Below are 25,365 nucleotides of genomic sequence, written 5' to 3'. Positions count from 1 at the left end.
AGCTGTACAGGATATGGACCCCATGAGAACCCCTACAACATGGTAATGTACATAAATGTCTCATTTATTATTGAAAGTCACCCAAAGGTAGGTCCCTTAACCAATAAGCACAACATATAGACATATCACAAGTGGACCTGTTCCTTGACTCTCCAATTCATGGGATCCGCTAAGGAAATGAACCCGGCCAAACCTGAACATGACCAAATTATTCTAAACCCCCATTTGATTGGGGGAGTTTCCCTACTCTTCTCACCGCATATCATATACTAATAAAGAGTGTATTTTACGATGTTTCTATTCAAAGTATTTTTAACAAAAATATGTTTTTTTATAAAATCACTTATCAAATGTTTCTTTAAAAATACTATTTAAATTTTGTTAAATATTTCATTTTTCTTCAAAAATGTTTCTTATACCATAAATGCTTTCTTAAAATATTACCAAACGAATCTTATATCATCTAATTATCCTATAACTTCCCACATAAATTTCTAGGAGAGGAGCCTCTGAATTCTCTATGCTATTTTTCCCCATATCATACAGTATGGCTAGAGCACACATCTTGGTCCTCTGTTTGCCCACCAAGAAAATATTGGGAAAGAAAGGAAAATTTGAAAGGGAATCAGAATGGCCTTTCCAACTCCTAATGGTTCCTAAATTTGTTTTCCTAAACACCCACTAAAAACAAAACTCACATGAATGCACAGTGAACCACATGTACAAAGCATTCCACATCACAATAGCTATAAAGTTTATTTTCGAAAATATTCAGAATATTTCTCCTCCATTCATGTTCAGCTGTCAAATGCATGCGCATTTCTGACTACCATCTTAACCTACACCTCTAATATTAGCAACTCAATTTTTCCGAATCTATCAGACTATCTGCTTGATTGACATATACCAGAAAAGAATGCAACACAGAAAGGTGCCATTTCTATGGATCAAGTGGATTACTTCATCTGCCATATCCTTAATCTGTACGAAAGTTCATAAAGGGAAATGTGCTAACGTATTGGATCTTAGAATTCTGATCCTTCTGAGAGATTTTTCCCCTAAATTTAATAAAATAAATCTATACAACATAAGCATCGTAGATTCCACTATCAGCAACTTACAGTAAATATCAAATCGAAACAAAAACAACAAGAAAAAAAAAAAAGACAATCTCAACACCCTGTTTGGTTGCCGAGAAAAGTGAGGAAAAAAGGAAAGAAAAAAAAATCTCGAATCCTTTGTTATTACGTTGTTTTTTGAATTTCTAAAAATGAGAAAAGCCCGCCTCAGTAAGCCTTAAGTAGATTCTTTTTTTCTTGTCCAAAATAATTAAAGAATTCAAAGTTCAAAACTTCGATTTGTTTTCCTTTTTTACCTTTTTCTCAGCAAACAAACAGATCAGAATTTCAAAAAAAAAAAAAAAGGATTAGTATTGGGAGAGAGATTACGAGGACGAGAGAAACCACAGCAGATGTACATCGTCAATGGCGTCTGATGAAACGCTATTTTTTAAGATTGACTGGACACATCAGAAGAATCCAAGTCTATCAGGCCTGGCTTCTTTGGAGATCACCGGTCATCATCAAAACGCTGCGCTTTAAATTGCGGAGAAAACAGAAAAGCAAACGGAGAAAGCTTTCTTGGCCCTCCGACAGGCCCAAAGCCCGGCCCCAAAAAAAGTTCAAACCCGGCCCACAGTTAATCCCGAAGCAGTTAGACACCCGCGGCTAGCTGGCTCCGAGGGACTAAAGACTTATTCGCTAACGTACGCACTAAAGGGTAGTTGGAGCTAACGTGTACTCCCTGTGCTTTTAAGCAAGAACCCGTAACTAACCCTCGCGAATTACAGCCCGTTGAACGTCAACATATCTTCGTTTTGATCCAACGGTTGTTAGTCGCAGTATGCGCTCGATAACCTCGTGCATCCACTCGGCGCACGATAGTCCTCCTCCCCTATAATATGGTTATCGTTCTCCATGGATGCGCTCTACTCCCCCTCCCGACCCTCCCGCCAGTTTCATTCATGTTATGTCGATTTACCGTTATTGGCGGTTGATATAAGCTCCAGGTATGCAGATTTCTTTTAACCTTTTTTTTCTCCACTTTCCTTTGGGGATCTTTTTTATTATGACACTGTTGACTGAATTTGTTTACAAATTTAGGCCATTTTCACATGATTGAGATTTTCTTCTAATTTTTTTTTTTTTAAGTGAATTTTGAGATGTGATTGTGGTGTGGATGAAAAATTTAATGGGTTTGACTGATCTTGGAGATTGAAATTGCATTGAGAAACTTAGGTCTCAAATGTGTTCGTTTTGATCCAATTCAGCTATTCATGATCAGTTCTTGAAAGGGGGTTCAATTGGCAGTGTAGAGAGAACAAAATTTTGTGAGAATATCTGGAAATGTTTTGGAAACATAACATGTTACTTATTTAGATGGGAATTCAAGGTTATGGGATCCCATAGTGCTACTGACACTAGAACTTGTGGGATATTTATAAGAACTTTAAATGATAAGTAGAAATATGAATCTTTTCCGTAAATACTCATGGTATGAGTAATTTGTGTGCAAGTTATTGTAACAGAAGTTTATATGCATAATGGGAAGATGTTTTTGGTTTAGAGATGATGGCGCTCTGGTGGTAAACTAATTGGTTTTGTAGTTACAGCTTAGTGTTCATTTGCAAGAAACGGATTGGGGAAAATTTGGGAAGGAGGAAGGAGGTGGGATCATAAAGGAAAGTGAGGAAGAGCATGGAATAGGCCTTTGGGAAGCCATTAGAGAAGGTTGGGAACATTACAGTTGGAGATTGCTGTCAGACTAAATTCTGGTCTAATTCCTACTGTGGGGATTGTCCCTTAAAAACTTCTTTCCCTGTTTTGTTTGTATTGCTATTTCTTATGAAAAGTGGCGAACTTTGGGATGGGTTGGGCACTTATGGCCATTGGTCTGAGCTTGGTTCATTCTTTTCTTCAGTTGACAGATCACAGCAATAAGTTGACTTCGAGGTTAGCCAAAAATGGTAAATTCTCAGTCAAATCCTTCTATAACTTCCTAGGGCTGAGAGAGCAAGGTAGTTTCCCCCCTAAACACAGATATGGGTACCAATGGTGCCATAAAAAGTTTACTCTTTTGCTTTAGTGATAGCTTGGGAGAAAATTCTCACTTGGATCGGCTCAAGAAAATGGATTGGCCTTTAGCTAGCCTGTGCTTCATCTGTAAAACAGAAGCAGAGTCAACTAACTATATCCTTATTCGTTGTGGTTTGGCTTGTAGTTTGAAGACATTGGTGTTTGCTTTGGTGCAGGAAATTTTGGGGGAGAGGTAGTCAGAGGTTGTGGAGAGTTGTCCCTCTGTGTGTGATGTGGCCCATTTGGAGAGACCATACTAGAAGTTGCTTTTAGGGACTGGAGTGGTTGGAGGTGTTCGCAAAGGCTTTGTAAATACTTTGTATTCTTGGACAACTTTTGATTTGGATTGTAATTTGAGCTTCTTGTTTGATTTCTTAGATACTCTAGGAAGGGGCTACGGCACCAGGTTTTGCTGCCTTTGGTGCATTCCAGTTACTGAAATTAAATTACTGATTATGTTTCTGGATTATGCTCACTTGTTGAGAAAGTTGGATGTTGATCTCGACCTTCAAAAGTGTGTAGTATCTGTCACAATGATGACCAATTGGTAAGTTCCATATAGGAGACTGAGATATCTGTAGATGGGTCCACAAGCCATGCATCTGTACACATTTTCCTAACTTGAAGTGTTGTGGGGTGAGAATTAAGTAACCAGATCCTTGAGTTACCTGCTATTCCCTTGTAGAGAGGTTATTTGGAAATCGATAATCCAGGATTGGAGTCCAGCGGCAAGCTCTGCTTTATTTTGGTTACTAATATAGACATCCATTAGTCAGAATTGAAGATATGATAACTATTTTGTCTTTCGTCTTTCTATATTCAGTTGTTGTGTACCATTGAGTTGAGGGTGTATCCTCTTTCTTCCTGCTGTATTTCCTTAACCTACTTCTTCCTAACTACCGGAAACCTCTATAATAATCAAAACTTACTTTGCTATTTTTCACCATGGCAGCATGAAAATTCCTTGTTATTTACATTCTCTCAATGATAAACATGTGTATGCCATTTACACAATGCATTGAACTACCTTTTTTATATTGGAAGCAGCTAATTACAATAATGAGGCCTGCTTCAACTTCCTGGTAATTAAATGGTATTTACCTATCTTAGGCTTCTAAGTTGGCTAAGTTCTCACTTTTACATGGTTCCATGTCAATCACACTTTCCAGAAACTGGTGTCTGGCTCTTGTCCTTTCAAATTTTCTTTATTCAAATGGTTGTTACTAACTCTTTATTCTTATTACTTATTTATCTTTTGCTTTTCTTAAATTAATTTTAACATTCAAATGATGAGAACATTCTGTCCTTCTTACAGTGCACAAAAGAATTATTTGCTGCAGTTTATGAAATTAATATTACAACTTAGTAATGTAGCTGGAGAAAATTGTGTGGCAATCATCCAATAACAAGGAAAGATACATCTTAATCATCTTTGCAGATGTCATTTATTCCACTTACACATTAAAGGTGTGCAGTCTGTTGATGTTCTAGCCATATAACTAAGAAAGGAGGAGACAGAAATATGAAGTTGAGTGCTGCCTAACATTCATGCATGCACAACCTTCATCTGGTAGGTAGAAATGGAATTTCTGATTGAAAAAAATGGTCATGGCTCAGAAGTTGTGATATGGAAGAATAAAGCTAATGGAAAACGGAGAAAATTATGTAGAGGAGAGAAATAGAAGTGAAAAAATGAAATTTCAAATAAATGTGAGTATCATTATCAAAAGCCCAAAGTGTTTAACATCATTAGGTCTGTATATGGATGGACAATTCTAATTTTAGTTAGAAACTACTTTTAATCATAATACAAAAGTTTCTAACTGAGATAAAATTAAATCACTAGATAATAATAATCCTAAAATAATAACAAAATGAAACATTTTCACTTCCTATATTTACGCCTAATATAAGTGCATGATTTAACATTTTTATCTCCATTAAAAGCACTTTTGATCAGCATCTGATGATTTCTGATAAGCCAGCAAAATAATACTCAGGCTTGGCTTAATAGTATTTCTTTAATCAGTATCTGATGGTTTCTGATGAGCCAGTGAAATGATATTGGCTTGAGAAAGCTACCTGCTTACCTTCATAATATTATTTTCTTTTCCATATTTCCAACATTCGTGGCAGTACTGGAAAAATAAGCAGCATGCCGCTTTGATTTGTTTCTCGCTTGCATAGTATATTTTCATCTGGAAATTTGTTTTTTTGTTTAGAATACTAAATATTCATTGCAGTTATTCTATATGCAGCTTCACCAATCTGATACAAAGAATGTCTGAAGGAACTAGTCTTGTGATGGAATCTTCTGAAAATGGCACGGATTTATCTCAAGATGACATTGGAACTGTCGAGGAAATACCTGAAGACACAATTTTGTCACGGCAAACTTCTGTGAATCTTGTTCCATTTCTTGGGCAAAGATTTGTTTCCCAAGATGCCGCTTATGAATTTTATTGCAGTTTTGCAAAGCAATGTGGCTTTTCAATTAGACGTCACCGCACTCGAGGAAAAGATGGGGTTGGTCGGGGAGTTACAAGAAGGGATTTTACTTGCCATCGTGGTGGCTATCCACAGATAAAACCATCTGAGGATGGAAAACTGCAAAGAAATCGAAAGTCATCGCGTTGTGGCTGCCAAGCCTATATGCGCATTGTTAAACGGGCAGATTTTGATGTACCTGAATGGCGTATTACGGGATTTAGCAACATCCATAATCATGAACTCTTGAAATCAAATGAAGTGCGTCTTCTTCCTGCCTACTGTTCCATATCTCCAGATGACAAAAGTCGGATTTGTACTTTTGCCAAAGCTGGCATGTCAGTGCGACAAATGTTAAGATTGTTGGAGCTAGAGAAAGGTGTCAAACTGGGTTGCTTACCATTTACAGAAATTGATGTGAGAAACCTACTGCAGTCTTTCAGAAATGTGGATAGGGATAATGATGCTATTGATCTTATTGCAATGTGCAAGAAACTGAAGGATGAAAATCCCAACTTCAAATATGACTTCAGGATTGATGGACATAATAGAGTGGAGCACATTGCGTGGTCCTATGCCTCCTCTGTCCAATTGTACGAAGCATTTGGGGATGTTGTGGTTTTTGACACAACCCACCGTCTGGATGCCTATGATATGCTCCTAGGTGTTTGGGTTGGAGTGGACAATCATGGAATTACTTGTTTTTTTGGCTGTGTGCTTCTACGGGATGAAAATGTACAGTCATTTTCCTGGGCATTGAAGGTAAAAGGCTTGAGCAAACAGTCCTGGGCAAAACTGAGGATTGAGAATTTTAATGGCCTTTTTTTCCCTTTTTTTCTAAATAATAATAATAATTGCATGAAATTTTCATGGATCAATTACCCATATTGTACATGTGATTCTTGAGTTGTCATCTGACCTATCTCTGACCATTCAATATTCAATTTGCCTCATTGAATGGTGTGCCTGTCCCTAAATTTTTTACTCACTCAGTCTTAACCATCTAATTTCTTACTAACTTCCTCAGTATGGTGTTGAGGGCATTTGGAAAAAGCTTCATCCATGGTTTTGTTAAAAAGCACATGGTCACCCCATTTATACCTGGCTTATGGCCTATCCAGGGTGTGTCATAGGGTTGGACCCATGGCCCCTGCACATGGTCTTAGATTATCATCGGTGATCATCCAAATTCCCGTCATACCATGTTCTAGCCACATTTTTGGTTATTTTAACTTCTTTTTTTTTTAGTAAGATTTGTTTGTTTCTGGCCTTCTCTTTTCCACCTAATTTTCTTTATGGTTATACAGACTTTTTTGGGCTTCATGAAAGGAAAGGCTCCACAAACAATATTGACTGACAAGAACATGTGGCTGAAAGAGGCTATTTCTATTGAAATGCCTGCCACTAAACATGCCTTTTGCATTTGGCATATTATTGTGAAGTTCTCAGATTGGTTCTCCGTACTGCTTGGCTCACGATATGATGATTGGAAAGCTGAGTTTCATCGGCTCTATAATTTGGAATTGGTGGAAGATTTTGAGCAAGAATGGAGGGAGATGATTAATAAATATGGACTCCATGAAAATAAGCATATTGCCAGCTTATATGCATTGCGTACATACTGGGCTTTACCATTCTTGAGATGTTACTTCTTTGCAGGAATGATGACCACATTCCAATCTGAGTCCATAAATGCTTTGATTCAATGATTTTTGAGTGCACAGTCTCAACTTGATCATTTCATAGAGCGAGTACGTAATCTGTTTTTTGTTTTCTCTGATTTTATTTTTATTTTTTATTTTTGACATAAAAACTTTGTTACGAGGACTTGAATACTTATAGCTTTCATTCATTTTCACCACTCAAAAGGACTGAACAGAGGCCATTGTTTTGTTTCTCTTATGCTTATATCAACTTTATAAGCTTACTTTGTTTAACATACTTCTTGCAGGTGGCTGATATTGTTGATTTTAACGATCAGGCAGGAGCAAAGCAAAAGATGCAACAAAAAATGCATAAAGTCTGCCTTACAACAGGTTCACCAATTGAATCGCATGCTGCTGCTGTCCTTACACCTTATGCCTTCAGTAAATTTCAAGAAGAGTTTGTCTCAGCTCCAAAGTATGCATCTATTCTTCTAGATGAAGGTTGTTTCCATGTCAGGCACCACACCCAGGTGGATGGCGGGTGCAAAGTAATTTGGGTCCCTCGGCAAGAGCTCATTAACTGTAGCTGCCATCAATTTGAGTTTTCAGGCATCCTTTGTAGACATGTTCTCCGAGTCCTATCAACTAATAACTGTTTTCACATTCCAGACCAATATCTGCCCATCCGTTGGCGTGGTGTTAGTTCATCTTCTACAAAACTCTCCCAGGCTACAACTCCAAGAGAGCATGCTGAGAGGATTCAGCTATTAGAGTCCATGGTTTCAACAATTATTACAGAATCGATGGAAACAGAGGAACGTCTTGATGAGGCTTGTGAGCAAATTGCCATGGTGTTAGCTCATATTAAAGAACTTCCTAGACCAACACACAATGGGGTTGATATCTCTAGAAAGCAAAGACATTGTTCCTTGTCTTTTTGTGGGCAGTTTGAACATGATTCATCTGACTGTCCAATAATTGAAGGTGATAATTTGACTGGTGATGCACTAGGGTTCTTATAGAGTAAGGCATCAGAGATAGTGTAGTTGTATAAAGCAATAGCAATGCAGTTATTAAATTGAATTATTTATTGTGATGCCTATTTCCATCTTTGAAAATTTTATCATATAAAGTTTTTGTTAGGTCTCATGTTTAAGTAAATATCTCACCAAGACTTATCTTTGATATTCAAGATGCAGTGGCTTCCACATCTGCACCTTTTGAATAAATGAACTCTATGAAAGAAATATCATATCACTCTTGCACGAATCTTAGCATTGGTAACTGAATTGATTTTATACTAACTAAAAGGGCTTCTAATTCTTCTTCTGTTTCCTCTCAAATGAAATCAAAATTTGATGTAAAAGTAGATATTTCTATTGCTATAAGATGATGACCTATCCTTGATCAGGGTTCTATACTTGTTCCCCATTTTACATTGTTGTGTTTTAACGTTAAGTTGCTGTTGTCATCACATTAGAACATTTGAGAAAGGTATGCGTTGCCCCATCCTAGACGATACATTATTCCACTTTTCTCTTTCTATGTCTATTAGATGATGACTTATCCTTGATCAAGGTTCTATTTACACTGTTCTGTTTTTAACATTAATTTGCTATGAATTCGGAAGCCAGAGTTCGTCATCAGATCAGAGCATTTGAGAAGAGGTATGTGTTGGCACATCCTAGATGATGGATTATTCCATATTTCTTCTGATATTTGCAGCATCATGTGGACTACTTTACCAAGTCATTCTTGTACATTTTTTAACAGTTGTGTGTCAACCGGTTGTTTATATTTCTTTTTCCCTTTGGTCATCATACTTGAATGTCTCTGACTCTCTGATATATTCACCAAAGACTTCAACATTGTCACTCGACGACAGGCTCCATTTTCAAGAGCAGCCTGAAAATTGGACAGAATTGTCTTATATGAATATCTCAGATATTTTCTTTGTCCATTGACCGTACTTTGCTGCTGCTTTTTAATCTTGTATATATATTTCTGTTGAGACTTAACCAACTTGTGAAAGTGTAATTCCATATAATTAGCAAGGTTTACGTATTATTATATGGCTTTCTGCTATCCCTTGTTCCCGTTCCTCCTTTCAAAAATCCGTAACAGTTTCATGGAATGCTGGAAAGATAAAACAGTTCAGTGCCCCACTGCACTAAGTCAAGTTGTTACACCTCTGATTCCTTACCAAATTTCATGCAATCTGGAAGGGCAGAAAGGTTCTGCACTTGATTTCGCTCGTCAATTTGTCACACTATCTAATAATAGTATTGATTAAATGCATGTCCCAGACACATAAGATAGAAAATCATTTTACCTTATTGTCTGTTACAGGATTTAATGCCTTTACAATATATAGTGTTTAACTGCAAAGAGGAATCTACACGGACCGCACTGCAAATGGTGCAAAACCCATTCACTGATTTTCTGAATCTTCAGCCAAGGAAACCTTGCTTAGCCTGCTTGGTAATGACTTGGCCTCATTGTTTGTAGTCTTTCTGCCCCCAACCCATTGACGACGACGTGATCTGAAAAGTGCTCTCTGTGCTAGTGCTTTCCCAAAGTTGGAATTGGTTGTGCTATTCGTGTTCGTTGTTCTTTCTGCAAGAGCTGCTTGGTTGCTGCTGGTGCAGCTGTCTGGAACCCTTGCATTTGCCTTCTCAGAAGCCATTTTTCACGTGCAAATGAACTGGCAGAGTCGAAAAACCTGTAAGAAACGTGTCAGTGTTTGTCTTGTGTATGGTTATTTAAGAAGACTATCAACCTATCAGGCATAAATCCATGGGAGGCAACCGAAAGTATAGGTTGGGAATCAAATGAGGGAAAAGGGCGGAGGCATTTTTTGTGGGTGCTCAAAAGAACCTTGTAAAAATTCTTTCCTGTGGAATAAGTTTTTTCTGTCTTTTGAGTTAAGTAATTGTCCATCATTTATTCTTTGGATCACCCATCATTATACTCTTGGTATGGCTCTGGTTGCTTTATTCATTTTCTGCTGATGGGTTGAAAAGATATTTTTGTTTGTATCTGTAATAAAATAAATAAATAAAAAAATAAAAAACCAGAAATAAAAACATATGTAGAAGTAACATTAATTCAGCTTTACTTTCTAGTTTCTGGTGGAAAAAGAACATTTTCATTCAAACATTTGGGAAGTGGGTGAGGTTGAAGGCCAACTTTTACATAAACCTGTGAAGGAAATTCCTTTGGAAGTGCTAAACAGGTTCGATGTGAACTCAACTCATCATCGAGGCCTTTCCTCCCTAGAGAAAACTCAACAGACTCTGCACTCAAATGTTGATTATGCAGTTGTATCTGAGACATTGCTCTCTGATCTCTATTGTAAGAGAGTTTCAGACTCGAACCTGGGACGATTAACTTACTGCCTGTTTTGGGATTCATATAGAAAGGACTGCTTGTAAATCATTGAGCTTGAACATGGTTGGGAACTTGAATTTATGGGTCATTCTTGTAATGGGCATACTCTAAATGGATGCTTTCCCATTATATCACGCAGGAATCTCAATGATGCCATGTTTTTTTATAGAAAGATCAGGTGATTAAAAGGAACACTTGATCTGATACAAAGGGACATCCCACATTCCTTTCTTGTCTATTCTTTGATTTATTTTATATGTTCTTTACTTTGGTGCACTTTCTCTATTTACAGAGTTGCAAACCCCATATTCCCTGTTTTGAGTTGGATGCCTTCAACTGTTAAACATTCTAAAAGCTTTATCTGGAAAGGCAAAATATTAATTTACACAAGGAATAATATCATTCTGATCTATATGCCCCTAATCCAATTCACCCAGTTGAGGTTTTCTTCAAATTTTCCAGCCTGTGAGACGGAAGGTGAATTCCAAGCCATCTGTGCTGAGAGCATCCTGGATATGGTGGCTTCAGAATCTTGGACGGCTGGGAAGCTGTTCATTCAAAAACCTCCATGTGAAATGCTTCTTGTCTGTGGAGTAAAAGCTACAGTAGGGCCACTTTCCAAAAACAATCAGAAACTGACTTAATAACAATGTCTCCCCCTAAAAGCGAGTTTTTGCAGCCCCTTGTGTGAAAGCTTATGAGTAAAGCCTTGAACCCAAGAATCTTTAGCCTTTAAGCAACCTTTCCTCCAAGCAATTCTGCAATTGTCTCTTCCTACCACTGGGGAAAAAAATAAAGCTCATATCCCTATCTTCCATCAATGATCCTGCCTGAGCCGAATTCCTTTCTGATATATCATCCCTGCAGTAATGGCAGTAACACACGCCGATCTTGCCCCAAGCCGTTCGAGCACAGAACTTGGCAGCAAAGCCGGCACTGTCCTCCTAATCATATGCATCCTCTGTGGCCTTTTCTGCTTCATTCTCTGCCTGATCGCTGAAGCCACTCGCTCCATGGTACGCCGCAGAAGAAATATATTGCATGAAAAACCATGATTTTCATGAAAATTTATTGATCAAAGTGATCTTCTCTGTGGATGGTGACTCTGCAGGTGACATGGAACAGTACTGGTGAAGGCAAGCACCCAACAAAAGAATGCATATACAGTGGGAGTGGGAAAACGCCATTGTTGTGTGCAGGCAGTGCCTTTCTTGGCCTGGCAGTAGTCATGGTGGTGGAGCACACCTACATGTTGGTTGCAGTCAGTAAATCAACTCCTCCAGTTCTAATCACCTGGGACCCCGACTCTAGTTCTGCCAAGGCCCTCACATGGCAGGCTGGCTTCTTCTTCATCTCAACATGGTATGAAAAATTCCCCACTCTCCATGCCCTGACTCCTCCTTTCAGCCATTTGATTGTATATATAGTATAGTATAGCTAGCTAACAAATTTCCCACAGGCTTTTCTTTGCTGTTGGAGAGATATTGTTGCTGATAGGGGTGAGTGTGGAATCAGGTCATCTCAAAAACTGGTCTACCCCAAGACCCAGTTGCCTAACCATTCCACAAGGCTTGTTCTCTGCTGCTGGGGTTTTTGGGTTGGCCACAACTTTCCTAGCAACAGGTTTATACTTGACAGCATTGAAGGCACATAGGCTGTGCCATGAGCAGGAAACCGTGAGAAGGCAGGTGCTGGATATCTCAGTTCTCTTTGCTTCTCCACCAATGTCACCCAGGCATAGAATAATCACAGCCATGAATACAGAGAATCCCACTGCTAGGCAAAATCACAGTGGGCAGCCACCATCCCAATTCTCTTCAGTTTTCACCAAGCATTCCATTGATCAAGTCTAAAGCAAGCAAAGTGGGGTCCATTTTAGGCAAAGAAAATGGAGAAACTGTGTATATATATACATGTAATACTGATAAAGTACATCTGATTGATTTGTTCATTTAATTTTTTCGTACATAGCTTTTGTTTTTCAGCAAAAATTGTTTTAAGGCAACAAGGGAGACACAAGATTATGTTTTGGAACTCAAATATGAAAAACTCATAAAAAACTTTACTCTCGGAGGAAGGAGGAAGTGGTAAGATCTTTGGCGCAGGAAGAAGGGGTTGATCCGTATCATCTTGACTTGGTTCTGATTCCTCTATTTTTTTAAGAATACCGAGTCGGGTTCTTCTCCTACCCGTATCGAATAGAACATGCTGAGCCAAATCTTCTTCACTGCTTGCTTTAGATCGGGAAAATCGTACGGTTTTATGAAACCATGTGCTATGGCTCGAATCCGTAGTCAATCCTATTTCCGATAGGAGCAGTTGACAATTGAATCCAATTTTTCCTATTATTTTCGTATCCTCTAATTTTCATGATTCTTTTTTTATTCTATCTTGATCGTGTCCGATTCCTTTGTTCGACAAAAGGTCAATTTATATACAATAATCACATTGTAGCAGGTATAGTTTAGTGGTAAAAGTGTGATTCATTCTATTAACCCCCCTAATAGTTAAGGGTTCCTTCGGCCCTTTGTCTCTGTGTTTTCACATCGAGAATTCTTTGCAGATGAAGAGATGTCAAAGGGGCTTCTTACTTCCCAAACAGATCCTCCTACATCTATATATAAACGCTGGTTTATCAAGAATACGCAAGACAAGTTGTTAAACTATTCTTTATATTTTTAATTATTTCTTAAAATACGTTCAAAAAATAAATAAAATTAATGTTTAATTTTTTAAACATTATAAAATAATAAAATGTTTATTCTTAATTTGTACTCCTTTATATCAAGGTCTCACAAATTTTTTTTATATGGTTTTATTCTCTTTTTTTTCATTTTTTAAAAAAACAACAAATTAGTATTTTCACTTCTTTTTTTCTTTTTTTTTGTCCAAACATGTTTTTCATTTTTCCTTTTTCTTTGAAAATAAAAATAGAAAACAATCTAAACAAGGAACTTATTATTTAACAAAATATGAAAAGTAATTTGAAAAATATAGAAAATCATTTGATCCAATATTTGGATAATGTTATTTAAAAAAAATTACTTTTTTAAAATTAACACAACACCAAATTCAATATAAAAATATATTGGGTCCGCCGGGTGATGGGGGACAAATTTGAAAGGAAAATTATATTTGTATTCATAAGAAATCTCTATACATCGTATTATTAACACATCCACTTAAAAAATTTAAAAACTTATTAATATATTCATCTTGGAATTTTAAAATTACCCGGAACGCTTTTCTCATTTTTCTTTCTCTAAATCTATCTTCTTCTATTTTCTCTCTCAACCTCTCAACCTACTTCTTTATAATCACAAACTCTAAAAAATTCATCTTCTTTAAAGCTCATTCAACAAAAATCTTGTTATAAAAATAGTTGAAAACAATTCAAAAGAATTTAGAAGTGATTAGGAAAAAAAATAATAGAAATGAAAAAAAAAAAACCTCGTCTTATGGTGTTCAAACCTAGGAGGTCGGTTGATAAAAGGGATATTTAAAAGTATAATTTTCAAGCATTCTTAAGATGTCCAAAAGTACGATGCTTGATAATTATAAAATATTCGACCCCACAACTCTAAACACCATTCATGATACTTCTTCCAACTCCAAAAAAATGATAAGAAATATAAACAAATTATATATATAGATATAAAATAAAGGAAGAAGGAAAAAACTTGATATATGTTTTGTGGTTAAGGGTAGTTTAGGGATTTCGGTAAAAGATGTTTTTGTCTTAAAAATTTTATTAAAAGGGTTTGAATCTTTTATAGATGCAAATATAACTTTCCATTTAAAAAATTCATAAGGACATGCAATGTTAAAATACCGTTATAACCTTAATTAGTGTTTTTGTAAGAAATGTGTAAGTAAATTTATGCACAACACCCTTTTTTAATACTTTTTTATAAAATGATTGTAAAATTAAGAAAAATAAATATAATAACATTTTTAGCTATTATTTCTTAATTGTATCATCAAATGGCCCTACTTAAATATTTTGAAAGTTTAGAATATAGTAAAAATAATAAAAATAACTAAATTTAATAGATTTGGTTTTTAAGTGTGAAAATTTTTTCAATATGATTAAGTTTATTACAAAAGATAAGTAAAATACAAAATTACTAAATGGACGAAGTAACTAAAAGTCTGGGACTATACATGAAATCTAATTTTGTTTTTTAGTATAAGTTGATATTTTTTGCATATGTTTTTTTTTTAATTTTTAAAATTTTATTTTGTTCCATATCATGCACAAACCATCACTTTGATGACCATTCTATAAATTATTATTTTTAGTATTCTCACGATACTTAGCTTTCTTGTAAAAGTCACATATTAAATGCATTAGAGTTATAATAACTTGTAATATAAGGCAATATGATGTGATAAGAAACATTCGTGACAATTAAGTTTATTATAAGAGATAGGTACGAAATAAATGTATTGTGATATCGATATCTTACAACAAAGTTATTGTCATCTTTTATAAGATACGACAATTAAGTCCGTTATAAGAGATAGGTATGAAACAGATGTACTATGATATTTTATGACAAAATTATTATCGTCTTTTATAGTAAACTGATACTTATTTACGTTTTTATGTAATGTTCATCAACCATCTCAATGATTATCACCTACAAAACTTTTTTTTTTTTTGATATATTAAACATACAAAAGCCACCCATATCCTAATTATTATAAAATATAAGTTCAACACAAATACATTGAATATTAAGTTTTTTTAATTATTATTATAAAAATCATATATGACAAGATTATAATGAATGTATTAAACAAATCTACTAAAATCACAATAACTTAGAGTCAATATAGTATAATGAGACATCTTTCAAATAATTAGATTTATCATGAGAAATAGTGTAACAAAAATATACCAAATGTTGGAAGCAAATGGATTAAAAGTACAATGTCTTATAATAAAGTTCAATACTAATTTTTTAGCGTAAATTTACATATGTGTGACTTTGCATCACATTTGCAAGTCGATTCAGCTAACCCTAAAAGGTAGATTTTTTGGTATTTTTGAGGCATTTAGATTTTTTATAAAATTAATATAAGATACAAATACGCTTAATATATAAGATGATAATGAAATAAAATTGTCACGACTTATAATAATACTATAATATAATATAATAATCTTCGAGATAATATGAATAATAATGTTGATATAATATTAATAGTAATTCAAACAATAATTATAATAGAAGGTATCATATTAATGGAATTAACACTGTATTACTAAAGAATGATAAAATTATTTAAACAATAATATAATAATACTAATAATAATAATATCTATTTTTCAAAATTCCTTGTTCGGACTTTGAATATGTTGGTAGGCTTTCCAAGCAGTTGGTAAAGTTGAACCTTTTTGAGTACGTATCATGTGGAGCTGACTTTTTATCTATGTCTTTAGCTTAGGTACAGTTATAAAGGAATACTAATTCAGACTACTTCCACTCTCCTTAAACCGAAGATTGGACAGCCGCACCCACAACAGCCTGGAAGGAGCAAAACCAAGGCACGCCGTTGTCACTCCCACTTTCAAAATTCAAATTCTGGTGGATGCCTCAGATGTATGGTAAAAACGTAAAAAATGGAGCCAATATTCACCGTTTGACAGCGGTTAATAAAACGGTAAAAAAACAGGAGTTTAAGAGGCAGTCGCAAATCCAACGATCCAAACCCTCTTCATAGTCTCCAAGCGCTCTCTTGAGTATTTTTTTTTCCTTTACAGCGGTGAGTTTGGGTTTCAATCAGTCGATTTCTAGGGTTAGGGTTTTGTTGGATTGTTGATTGATGAGGATTATTGATTGTGCAGTTTTTAGGGTTTAATCCAATCGAATCTAAGCCATGTCTCTGAGACCCAGCGCTAGAACCGAGGTTCGCCGGAACCGGTATAAGGTCGCCGTCGATGCCGAGGAAGGCCGGAGACGGAGGGAAGACAACATGGTTGAGATCCGTAAGAGCAAACGCGAGGAGAGCTTGCAGAAGAAGCGTCGTGAAGGTCTCCAGGCTCAGCAGTTCCCTGCCGCTGCTCACGCTTCCACTGTCGAAAAAAAGGTTTCTTCTTTCATTTGCCTGTATATGTATATGATTGCGTAGTGGTAGTCTGGTGGGTGTGGGTTTGGTGATTTGTGATTTTGATCTAGGGTTAGGGTTTGAAGAAAATTGATCACAGTTCAGCGTTTGGTCGAGTTTTTTGGTTGGTTTATTTTTCTGCCTTTTTGGATCTGTTGTACGGGTTAGGGTTTTTGGATAGCGCGGTGCGTGTTTGATACTGTTATGGTAAGTTGTGTTCTGAATTGGATTGTGTTTTTGATGGTTTCTGATTTAATTTCAGTTAGAGAGTCTTCCTTCGATGGTTGCTGGGGTTTGGTCGGATAATAGCAGTTTGCAGCTGGAGGCCACTACTCAGTTCCGGAAACTGCTTTCTATTGGTATTCACATGATCTCATTTGCTGTTTTTGTTTTTGTTTTAGGTTGTCTTCTTTATAAAATGAGTGATGATTTATAGTAACCATTTCTGTGAAAACTCAATTAACAGAACGTAGTCCGCCAATTGAGGAAGTTATTCAATCTGGGGTAGTTCCTCGCTTTGTTGAATTTCTTGTTAGGGAGGATTTCCCACAGCTTCAGGTTTGGGATTGTTCTTTGTTACATTGTTGTTTGGTTATTAGCAGTTTTGTAGTTTGTTTAAGTACTTATTTCAATAATGGCTTCAATTTTGTCTAGTTTGAGGCAGCTTGGGCTCTCACAAACATTGCTTCTGGGACATCAGAAAATACCAAGGTGGTAATTGATCATGGAGCAGTGCCAATATTTGTGAAGCTACTTGGTTCTCCGAGTGATGATGTTCGGGAGCAGGTGCTTATTTGAAATTTGTTTGAAGCCCGTTTTAAGATTGCAGACTGTATATCATTTATTGGCATAACATAGATTCGAGGTTTTATATGAAATCCTTTACCAAAATGTAGGCTGTCTGGGCTTTGGGAAATGTTGCTGGTGACTCACCCAGATGCCGTGATCTTGTCCTTGGTCATGGGGCCTTGATTCCATTGTTAGCACAGTTGAATGAGCATGCCAAACTTTCAATGCTAAGAAATGCCACATGGACTCTATCAAACTTCTGCAGAGGCAAGCCTCAGCCACCATTTGATCAGGTTGTTGCTTTGATCATTGCATTGTTTAGGATTCAAGCATTGCATCCCGTCTCTCCCTCCTTCCCTAAATTTTACTTTGTGGTTGTCTGTAGCAGTTTTTAAACCTTTTGAAATTGCAGGTGAAGCCGGCACTTCCAGCCCTGGAGCGTCTTGTTCATTCCAGCGATGAAGAAGTTCTGACAGATGCATGTTGGGCACTCTCATATCTCTCTGATGGTACAAATGACAAAATTCAAGCAGTGATCGAGGCAGGTGTCTGCCCCAGACTTGTTGAGCTCCTCCTGTAAGTGTTACATTTTATTACTCACTTTGTCAGACAGCTCCTTTATATTCCATCTTATGCATTTAAGACCCAAGAACTTGAAACACGCATGTGTTGTTCCAGTCATCCATCTCCATCAGTGCTCATTCCTGCCCTTCGCACAGTTGGAAACATTGTGACAGGAGACGATATCCAGACTCAGGTATGTGCTTTTGAAAAGCATTTTTTTCTCCCAATGGTTTTTTACATCTTTTCCTTTTTTTTATGGTACAATAATATTTACTGCCAATCTGGCAAGCCTATTACCTATTGATTCTTTCATTCAAGTTCTTATTTTAGTTTTTTAGGCCTAAGATTCTTGTGCAAGGGTTCTGAAATCTTAGTGAAATGCTGCCTTACTTTCCTGCAATTTCAGTCAGGCTGATGTTAATAATTACTTGGATTTATCTCTACTTTCCCTAAGTGAGAAACTTGTGTAGACTAAATAAGGAAATTAAAATTTCCTTAAATGGTTGGTATAAAAATATAGAGTTTTCCAAGTGTATTTCAGGTACAAAATATTTTCTCAAAAGAATGAGAAATAAAACTTAAGGTGATTAGAATTTAGAAAGTCCCTTCACCATCGCCACCTATTCATGATTTGCTCACATGTAACATGGTTTAACATGATTTGCTTGCATGTAACATGGTTTAACATGATTTGCTTGCATGTAACACGGTTTAACATGATTTGCTCGCATGTAACAGATTTTAACATGATTTGCTTGCATGTAACACGGTTTAACATGATTTGCTCGCATGTAACATGGTTTTTAGAAGTCAATCTTCCCCTTTCAGACACCATTGTGGTGTTTTGTAAGGTAATACAAAATAAACAAAATTGTAGAGGGAAATATGCTTATGAAGTTTGAAGAAAAACAAATAGGTAATCAAATTGAGTAGATATCAGGGTCAGCACCTTGATGGTTTGTTTTGAGGTGAGCTGGGAGAAGCTATAGCAAGTTAATGAATCTTCTTTCCTGTGGCGTTTGAAACTACTGCCAGCCTTTGGGACCAAGGGAAAATAAAAGGAAAAACAAAAAATAAAAATCTTCTGGTTGTATTTGAAATTTGTGCATTCTAGAATTGTGTGTCCAACTCTTTATCCATTGAAAAACAGCTAATAATACTGTATCTGAGGCTTAAAACTCAACTGGTTAGGAGTATTTTTTTCCTCTTTCATTGGTTGAGAAGTTTTTGTAATCATGCTAATGATCTTGTTATGCTTGCCCCTGATTTGCTAAGATTGTCAAGGATTTATTGGTAGTGGGTTCCCATTCCTGCAGTCTATAATTAATCATGGTGCACTTCCGTGCCTTCTGAGCCTGTTGACCCATAATCATAAAAAGAGCATCAAGAAAGAAGCTTGCTGGACTATTTCAAATATTACAGCTGGAAACAAGGAACAGATCCAGGTAAGCAAGTACACCTTGGAAATTTAATGCCTCTTAGCTTTATTATTTGGTTTGATTTTAAGGAACTTGTAGCTGGCTTTTATTGGCTGCAAAATTTTCCTTACCCCAGTGATCAAGGGCTTGAATATATTTACTGCCAAGGTGGCCTTGACTGTCTGAAAAGAATACCCCAGTGGGAAAATCCCGATTACTGGCTCATGTACATGCGTGTTTCATGTATCTGGTGACCAAAAATTTTGTGGTCTACTTTTGTCCTTTTGCGGGGAATGGAGTGAGGAATTATTCAAGTCATAGTCCTATGTTATTCATCCAAGTAGGTTTCCATCTTGTGATGGATTGGGTGCTTTCTGATGTGCCTAATGTTCAGGTATAATGCTCAAGGACTGATGTTTCGGTTCAGCATCATCATCATCTTCTTCACAAATATAAGTTCCTAATTGATTTTGCTTTAAGATATGCCTTCCTATGTGATTGATTTGTGTAAATTGTACTTAGTTTATATATTTTGCAAAAATGCAGGCTGTTATCGAGGCTGGTGTAATTGCCCCCTTGGTTCATTTGCTTCAAACTGCCGAGTTTGATATAAAGAAAGAGGCAGCATGGGCAATATCGAATGCTACTTCTGGTGGCACTCATGAACAAATCAAGTATGTTATCTTGATTCCTGTGAAGTTCCTTCTTATGTTTGGCCAAAACCCTCTTTTCACAGACATAGTATTTTGGATTGACCACCTTTGTTGGTGATATAGGTACCTGGTGAGTCAAGGGTGCATAAAGCCATTGTGTGACCTCCTTGTATGCCCTGATCCAAGGATTGTGACTGTCTGTTTGGAAGGACTAGAGAACATACTGAAGGTTGGGGAAGCTGAGAAGACTCTAGGCAACAGTGGAGATGTTAATTATTATGCCCAATTGATAGACGATGCTGAAGGGTTAGAAAAGATTGAGAATCTTCAGAGTCATGATAACAATGAGATTTATGAAAAGGCAGTGAAGATTCTTGAGACATATTGGTTGGAGGAGGAGGATGAAACATTGCCTTCAGGTGATGGTTCCCAGCCTGGTTTCCAATTTGGAGGCAATGATGTTTCAGTTCCATCAGGTGGATTCAACTTTAGCTGAAGGTACACACCATTTACTTTTAAGTTTTAGAATTTAGACCTACATGAAGAAGATCAGATGAGCCTATATGCAGGCATTAGCATACTAATTATTTCGAGGATGTGTTGTTTTTATCATCACTCTCTGTTTCCTTATTTCTATGAAAAATTGCAGGGTTTTCAGTTGGTTGGATGAAGCTCAAAAGTTCAGGGGGGGCAACTTATATGTTGGGTCAAGTCAAGTCAAGTCAGGGCACCTTGCTGTGTCTGGTTGCAGTCCGGTCCTGTGTCCGTTGTGGTTGAAGAGGAGTCAAGGTCGGTCAGTTTATACTACAATGGTCAAATAAAAAAGGGGTGGGGTGGGGTGGGTTGGGTGGGTTGGGTTGGGTTGGGTTTCATGACGAAGTGAAGGCCAGGTGGGCGTCATTTGGTTTTTTGCCTTGTACCAAAGTATGTAATGGGAAGTGTCTGAAGGGGATCATTGCTGCACAAGGGGGGTTCCTTATTTTGAATGGTGTGCAAGTATCTCTCTTGAAATTGCAGCATTGTCTCTTCTATTTGCTCTTTAAGAGTCCTTTAGCTGTACCATTAAGTTCCTAGTGAGTCGGTATTCGTTTTGTTGTTGCTGGGTGAATATAGTATTCAAAAACATTTTCTTTATTGCTTGGTTTATTGCAAGGAGAAAGAAAGAAAATAGAGCTTATTTTCTATTATAGACACCCCCATCTCTCATTCAATGCACCATATATCTTTTGTTATTTTATGTTGCAATGTTGGTATTTCATTATCAGAAGCACCGTTAAAGGACTCGCTTGTGAAGGAAGATGATTCCATCTCCTTGGATTTACTCCAGGGTTTGGCAGGTGACAATGAGACAACCCATGGGGATGACATTAATTTTTTTTGTTGTTTTGTAGTCATGTGGATACCACAATATCCTATGTCTGATTACAAATCAAGGGTTCTAGTTGGTACATTGATTGATTTTGTTTCCTAATTTCTAGCTGCTCTAAATCCAAATCCATCTTATTCTAGTTTTACCATTTGAGTAAGATCCAAATGGTATTCAAAATATTCATTTCATGAAAGAAGAATGCTTTTACTCTCGCCTGACACATGTGCTTAGTGCCTTGATGGGAACCTTTTCAAGAAGAAGACGGCACATGATGTAAAGATGCGAAGTGCCGTGCCACGACGAGGATTAGGAGAGTTTTAAGGTAACGTAACAATAACTATCGAACATTAAATTTGGGTCGTTGGAAATGTATGATGAAATAATATGAGGGATTAAATATAAACAAATGGAATTGAGGTAGCTTGAGCTTTGAGGTATTGAGGTTTCACACAGTAAATTTGGATATAAAATGATAAGATATTTGGACATAAATTAATAGGATTTGAGTTATAAGGTTCCTTTTGAAGAAAAAAAAAATTGGGTTATTGGACTAAAGTTAACATTGAAAACCTAAATTTGGAAGAATGATTTACCTTTCTTGAAAGTTAAAGTAATTTAAAAAATAAAAATAAAAATACCCTTCAACATATTATTCCAAATATTAATCCAAATATTTATTCCTTTTAATAAAATATTTCTACATTTTTTTCTATACACGTTCTCAAGCATTTTGTCATGATCCAATAATTCTTGCTTGTGTACTGTACTAGTCTTCTAAAATCCCTAGAGCTTGGACTTTGAACACCATTTTCCAAGCCATCTTTGCAAAATTTCATGATTACATTGGAATTATGGGTCGTGTGGGATTGAGCTCTGCTACCATCTCTCACAGCAACCAGAGAGGAAAAAGTCAACCTTGTGAAGTCTCTTAGGATAGTATTCCCACCACCAAGACGTCCATCCCAACAAATTTTTAAGAGCGGCAAATGAAATGACAGGTGAATTCTTCTCAAATGAAGAAGATGAGACGCAGTCTTCAAGCTCAAGATCAGCCTTCTGTTGGTGGAGAACAGCCCAGGAATTCCAAGACCATGCCCGTCTTAAACTGGATCTTCACACCCTCTCACACCTTACTCCCAGGCGCAGACTCCTTCGAGAACTGGAGAGACTCGCCTTAGTTGCCGACCAAGGCCTGGATGAGCTCCGCCACAAGCTCATCACCTACCACTCCGGCGATTTCTGGCTCCCCACCGGTGGAATCAGCAAGGCAGATATGGATGTTCCACCGGTTATCACTATGCTCCTGGTGGGTCTCTCTGGTTCTGGCAAAAGCTCTCTCGTCAACTTGATGTACAGTGTCCTTGGCCGTTCTGGCCTCATCCCTTTCGCTCAGACTTCGAGTAATGTTGGTTTACACATGGATTCTCTCTCTCTCTCTCTCTCTCTCTGAGTATGGTTTCTGCTTTTTTGCATTCAGGGGAGTCTTCCAATTACACTACGATGTTTTTAGAAGAACACAACGCCCTGAGATCGGTGCGAAGTGGGTTCTGCGTGTATGACACCAGGGGTCTAGATTTGAACCGCATGAGGGAGGGTCTCGAGGAGATCTCGTCTTGGATGGCTGATGGGGTACGCCATTATCAGCCCTGTTCCAGACCAGAGGACGACGCCACAACGCCTCCAATGGGGTGTCAACTGTCCTCTGCAAGATTCACCGCGCGCCCAGTCAATTGCGCTGTGCTGGTAGTGAACCTAGCAGAGATCACTAAAGCCTTCAACAATGGCGATCTTAAGCTAGCAGAGGCCACCAGAGACCTCTTCCGCTGCCCTGCCATCAGAAAATCAAGTAACCCTCTCTCTATATCTCCCCCTAGAATGATTCCTGATTTGAGATTGATTTCATGGTGGTCGTTGCAAACTTGCAGACGAGAAACCCCTTCTAATACTCACCCATGGAGACTAGTTAACGCCGGAGGAGAGAATCGGCGGTCGCCTGAAGCTCTGCGAGTATCTGGGTGTGGCGGAGGCCACGGGTGCATACGATATACCGTGTCTGACGGAGCTGGGGATACTACCCGAAGAGTCCGATCCGGTTACATCCTAAGCCTTAACCGAAGCAGTCTATCGGGTCCTGATCCAATCCGATCGGACCCATCTCCTGAAGAGAAAGCCCAAGGACTGGCTCCTCATCTTTTGGTCCTGGATCATGTGCTTACTTCTTCTCAAAACTTGGCCGCAAGAAAGTATAGAGAGCGTGAAAGTTTAACCTTTTTTTTTTCTTTTTTTCTTTTTTTCTTTTTTTGACTTTCTTAAAAAGGCCACATTTTGATTTTGCTTTGATTTCGTGGGTCCAAATTTGGGTCTAAGTGGGCTTCTTTTATTATTATATATGCCATAATAGATGGGGAACCGTGGAGGTGTGTGGATGTGGTTGAGCGAGAGAGAGAGAGAGAGAGAGAGATACCTAATCTCCCAAAGCCATCTGTCAGCCAACGAGTTTCCAGCTAATCTCAGAATTTTCTTGGGGCCCAAACAAGGCAAAAGGGCATTTCAAATTGTGGGCGTTTGGATATGGGACTTTGAACCAATTCGGATGGGTATGCAAAGTGATTATTTAAGGGGATGATATAATTACGTCTTGTTTGGTTATTCAAAGTTTCATTTTGGCATTTGATGACTCAAGAAATCTCTTCCTCTTATGTTTGGATCCATATTTGATGACTCAAGAAATCACTCCCAAACCCCCCTTTTCTATTAATAGTTTACTAAGTTAGAAGACTATGCTTTATTATAAAGAGATTAACAAAAAACCCATTTCTAAGAATAATTATCAAACAGACCTTTACGTTTTTCTATCATTCATTGGACTATGGACCAAGTGAAAACCAAAAAACAAAAGACTATAATGGTTAGACCCGATGCCTGACTTCTTGGGCCCTTACAGCTGGGTGTCTGCTAATTGCATGCTGGCTTGCTGCCTTGGTCTTTTGCCCTTTTAAGGACTGTCTAATCAGGTAAAACACATACCCCCTCTAGTTAGTGGATGAATCCCTTTGCAATAAAACAAGCTTTAGGTCTCTCAATTCATCCATCTCACCATGTTATGCATTTTTGGATTAAAGATATTTTCTTCCATCATTCTAATATTATTTTTTAATGATATATATTATTTTTAATTATTTTATATATTATTTTTTATGGGTAAATATATAAAATTTGAATTATTTTTAAAAAATTATTATTTTGTGATTTTTATTTTTTTCAAATGGGGTATGTGGAAACACGCTTTTCACAATAAATATTTTATTTTTATTTTTACTATTCTATTGTCATTGATGCATAAATAATAAAGATACTAACTCCACATGATCCATGTGATGAACTAATCTGAATATAGCCTATATGTCCAATTTAATTTTCATAGAAAAAAACAAATCTTGGGATTAAATAATCATTGCCAACTATCCATCCATACACATATCAATGAAGGTTGAATACTGTTTTCTTGTGACTCATTGTCTACCTTCATTTATTATAATATTACTTACTTTATTTACAATAATGTCATTTTTTAATTTTTAATTTTGTTTTTATTTGTCCTCATTTTATATTAAACATTAGTAATAAGGTCCCACTTAATATATCTCAATAGTTCTCCTTAGACTTTGAGAGCCAAATTTTTAAAAAAATTGGTTTCTTTCTTTTCTAAATTTTGAAAAGTTAATGATTTTAATCAACTAAAATTAGTATTTTTTTTCACAATAATCTTTAATTATGTTTTTTATTTTTAGTATTTAAAAT

General features: G+C 36.8%; 3 protein-coding genes, 1 long non-coding RNA gene and 1 pseudogene across 5 annotated transcripts; 4 read left to right on the top strand and 1 right to left on the bottom strand.

Moving 5' to 3' along the window:
• The first annotated feature begins 1,848 nt into the window (after positions 1–1,848).
• On the top strand, positions 1,849–8,423 carry LOC117915057 (annotated as a pseudogene).
• A 1,157-nt stretch (positions 8,424–9,580) lies between these two features.
• LOC117915060 lies at positions 9,581–10,653 on the bottom strand. Its single transcript, XR_004651360.1, has 2 exons — positions 10,469–10,653; positions 9,581–9,989 (listed from the first exon to the last, which is right to left on the bottom strand). It is a non-coding gene; the product is annotated as an uncharacterized LOC117915060 (long non-coding RNA).
• LOC117915058 lies at positions 10,466–12,648 on the top strand. Its single transcript, XM_034830623.1, has 3 exons — positions 10,466–11,673; positions 11,769–12,019; positions 12,117–12,648. The coding sequence occupies exons 1-3, from the start codon at positions 11,527–11,529 to the stop codon at positions 12,508–12,510; spliced, it is 792 nt and encodes a 263-aa protein (XP_034686514.1). The 5' UTR covers positions 10,466–11,526; the 3' UTR covers positions 12,511–12,648.
• Positions 12,649–16,323: 3,675 nt separating this feature from the next.
• LOC117914395 (importin subunit alpha-2) lies at positions 16,324–21,401 on the top strand. The gene is made up of 12 exons (XM_034829735.1): positions 16,324–16,429; positions 16,512–16,753; positions 17,034–17,130; positions 17,238–17,329; positions 17,426–17,557; positions 17,668–17,853; positions 17,973–18,136; positions 18,239–18,317; positions 19,441–19,569; positions 20,089–20,216; positions 20,319–20,693; positions 20,845–21,401. Exons 2-11 carry the CDS (start codon positions 16,544–16,546, stop codon positions 20,689–20,691), a joined length of 1,590 nt encoding a protein of 529 aa, XP_034685626.1. The 5' UTR covers positions 16,324–16,429; positions 16,512–16,543; the 3' UTR covers positions 20,692–20,693; positions 20,845–21,401.
• An 858-nt stretch (positions 21,402–22,259) lies between these two features.
• LOC117914396 lies at positions 22,260–24,233 on the top strand. 2 transcript variants are annotated; one of them, XM_034829737.1, is made up of 3 exons: positions 22,261–22,964; positions 23,042–23,410; positions 23,490–23,618. In XM_034829737.1, the coding sequence occupies exons 1-3, from the start codon at positions 22,556–22,558 to the stop codon at positions 23,525–23,527; spliced, it is 816 nt and encodes a 271-aa protein (XP_034685628.1). In that variant the 5' UTR covers positions 22,261–22,555; the 3' UTR covers positions 23,528–23,618. The 2 variants fall into 2 exon arrangements, with proteins under 2 accessions (XP_034685627.1, XP_034685628.1); XM_034829736.1 differs by having other exon boundaries at positions 22,260–22,964; positions 23,042–24,233.
• The last annotated feature ends 1,132 nt before the right edge of the window (positions 24,234–25,365 follow it).

This window comes from Vitis riparia, chromosome 5 (assembly GCF_004353265.1).
Source record: "Vitis riparia cultivar Riparia Gloire de Montpellier isolate 1030 chromosome 5, EGFV_Vit.rip_1.0, whole genome shotgun sequence".
NCBI classification, from domain to species: domain Eukaryota; kingdom Viridiplantae; phylum Streptophyta; class Magnoliopsida; order Vitales; family Vitaceae; genus Vitis; species Vitis riparia.
Note: the sequence above shows the minus strand (reverse complement) of the source record. Positions and strands in the feature narration are given on the sequence as shown.

Excerpts from the sequence above, each read along its gene's own strand:
- LOC117915058 (XM_034830623.1), top strand. The coding sequence starts at position 11,527 with ATGGCAGTAACACACGCCGATCTTGCCCCAAGCCGTTCGAGCACAGAA. Across the intron at positions 11,674-11,768 it reads CTGAAGCCACTCGCTCCATG|GTGACATGGAACAGTACTGG; the intron begins GTACGCCGCAGA and ends GTGACTCTGCAG. Across the intron at positions 12,020-12,116 it reads TTCTTCTTCATCTCAACATG|GCTTTTCTTTGCTGTTGGAG; the intron begins GTATGAAAAATT and ends AATTTCCCACAG.
- LOC117914395 (XM_034829735.1), top strand. The coding sequence starts at position 16,544 with ATGTCTCTGAGACCCAGCGCTAGAACCGAGGTTCGCCGGAACCGGTAT. Across the intron at positions 17,131-17,237 it reads CCGGAAACTGCTTTCTATTG|AACGTAGTCCGCCAATTGAG; the intron begins GTATTCACATGA and ends CTCAATTAACAG. Across the intron at positions 19,570-20,088 it reads GAAACAAGGAACAGATCCAG|GCTGTTATCGAGGCTGGTGT; the intron begins GTAAGCAAGTAC and ends GCAAAAATGCAG.
- LOC117914396 (XM_034829736.1), top strand. The coding sequence starts at position 22,556 with ATGACAGGTGAATTCTTCTCAAATGAAGAAGATGAGACGCAGTCTTCA. Across the intron at positions 22,965-23,041 it reads CCCTTTCGCTCAGACTTCGA|GGGAGTCTTCCAATTACACT; the intron begins GTAATGTTGGTT and ends TTTTGCATTCAG.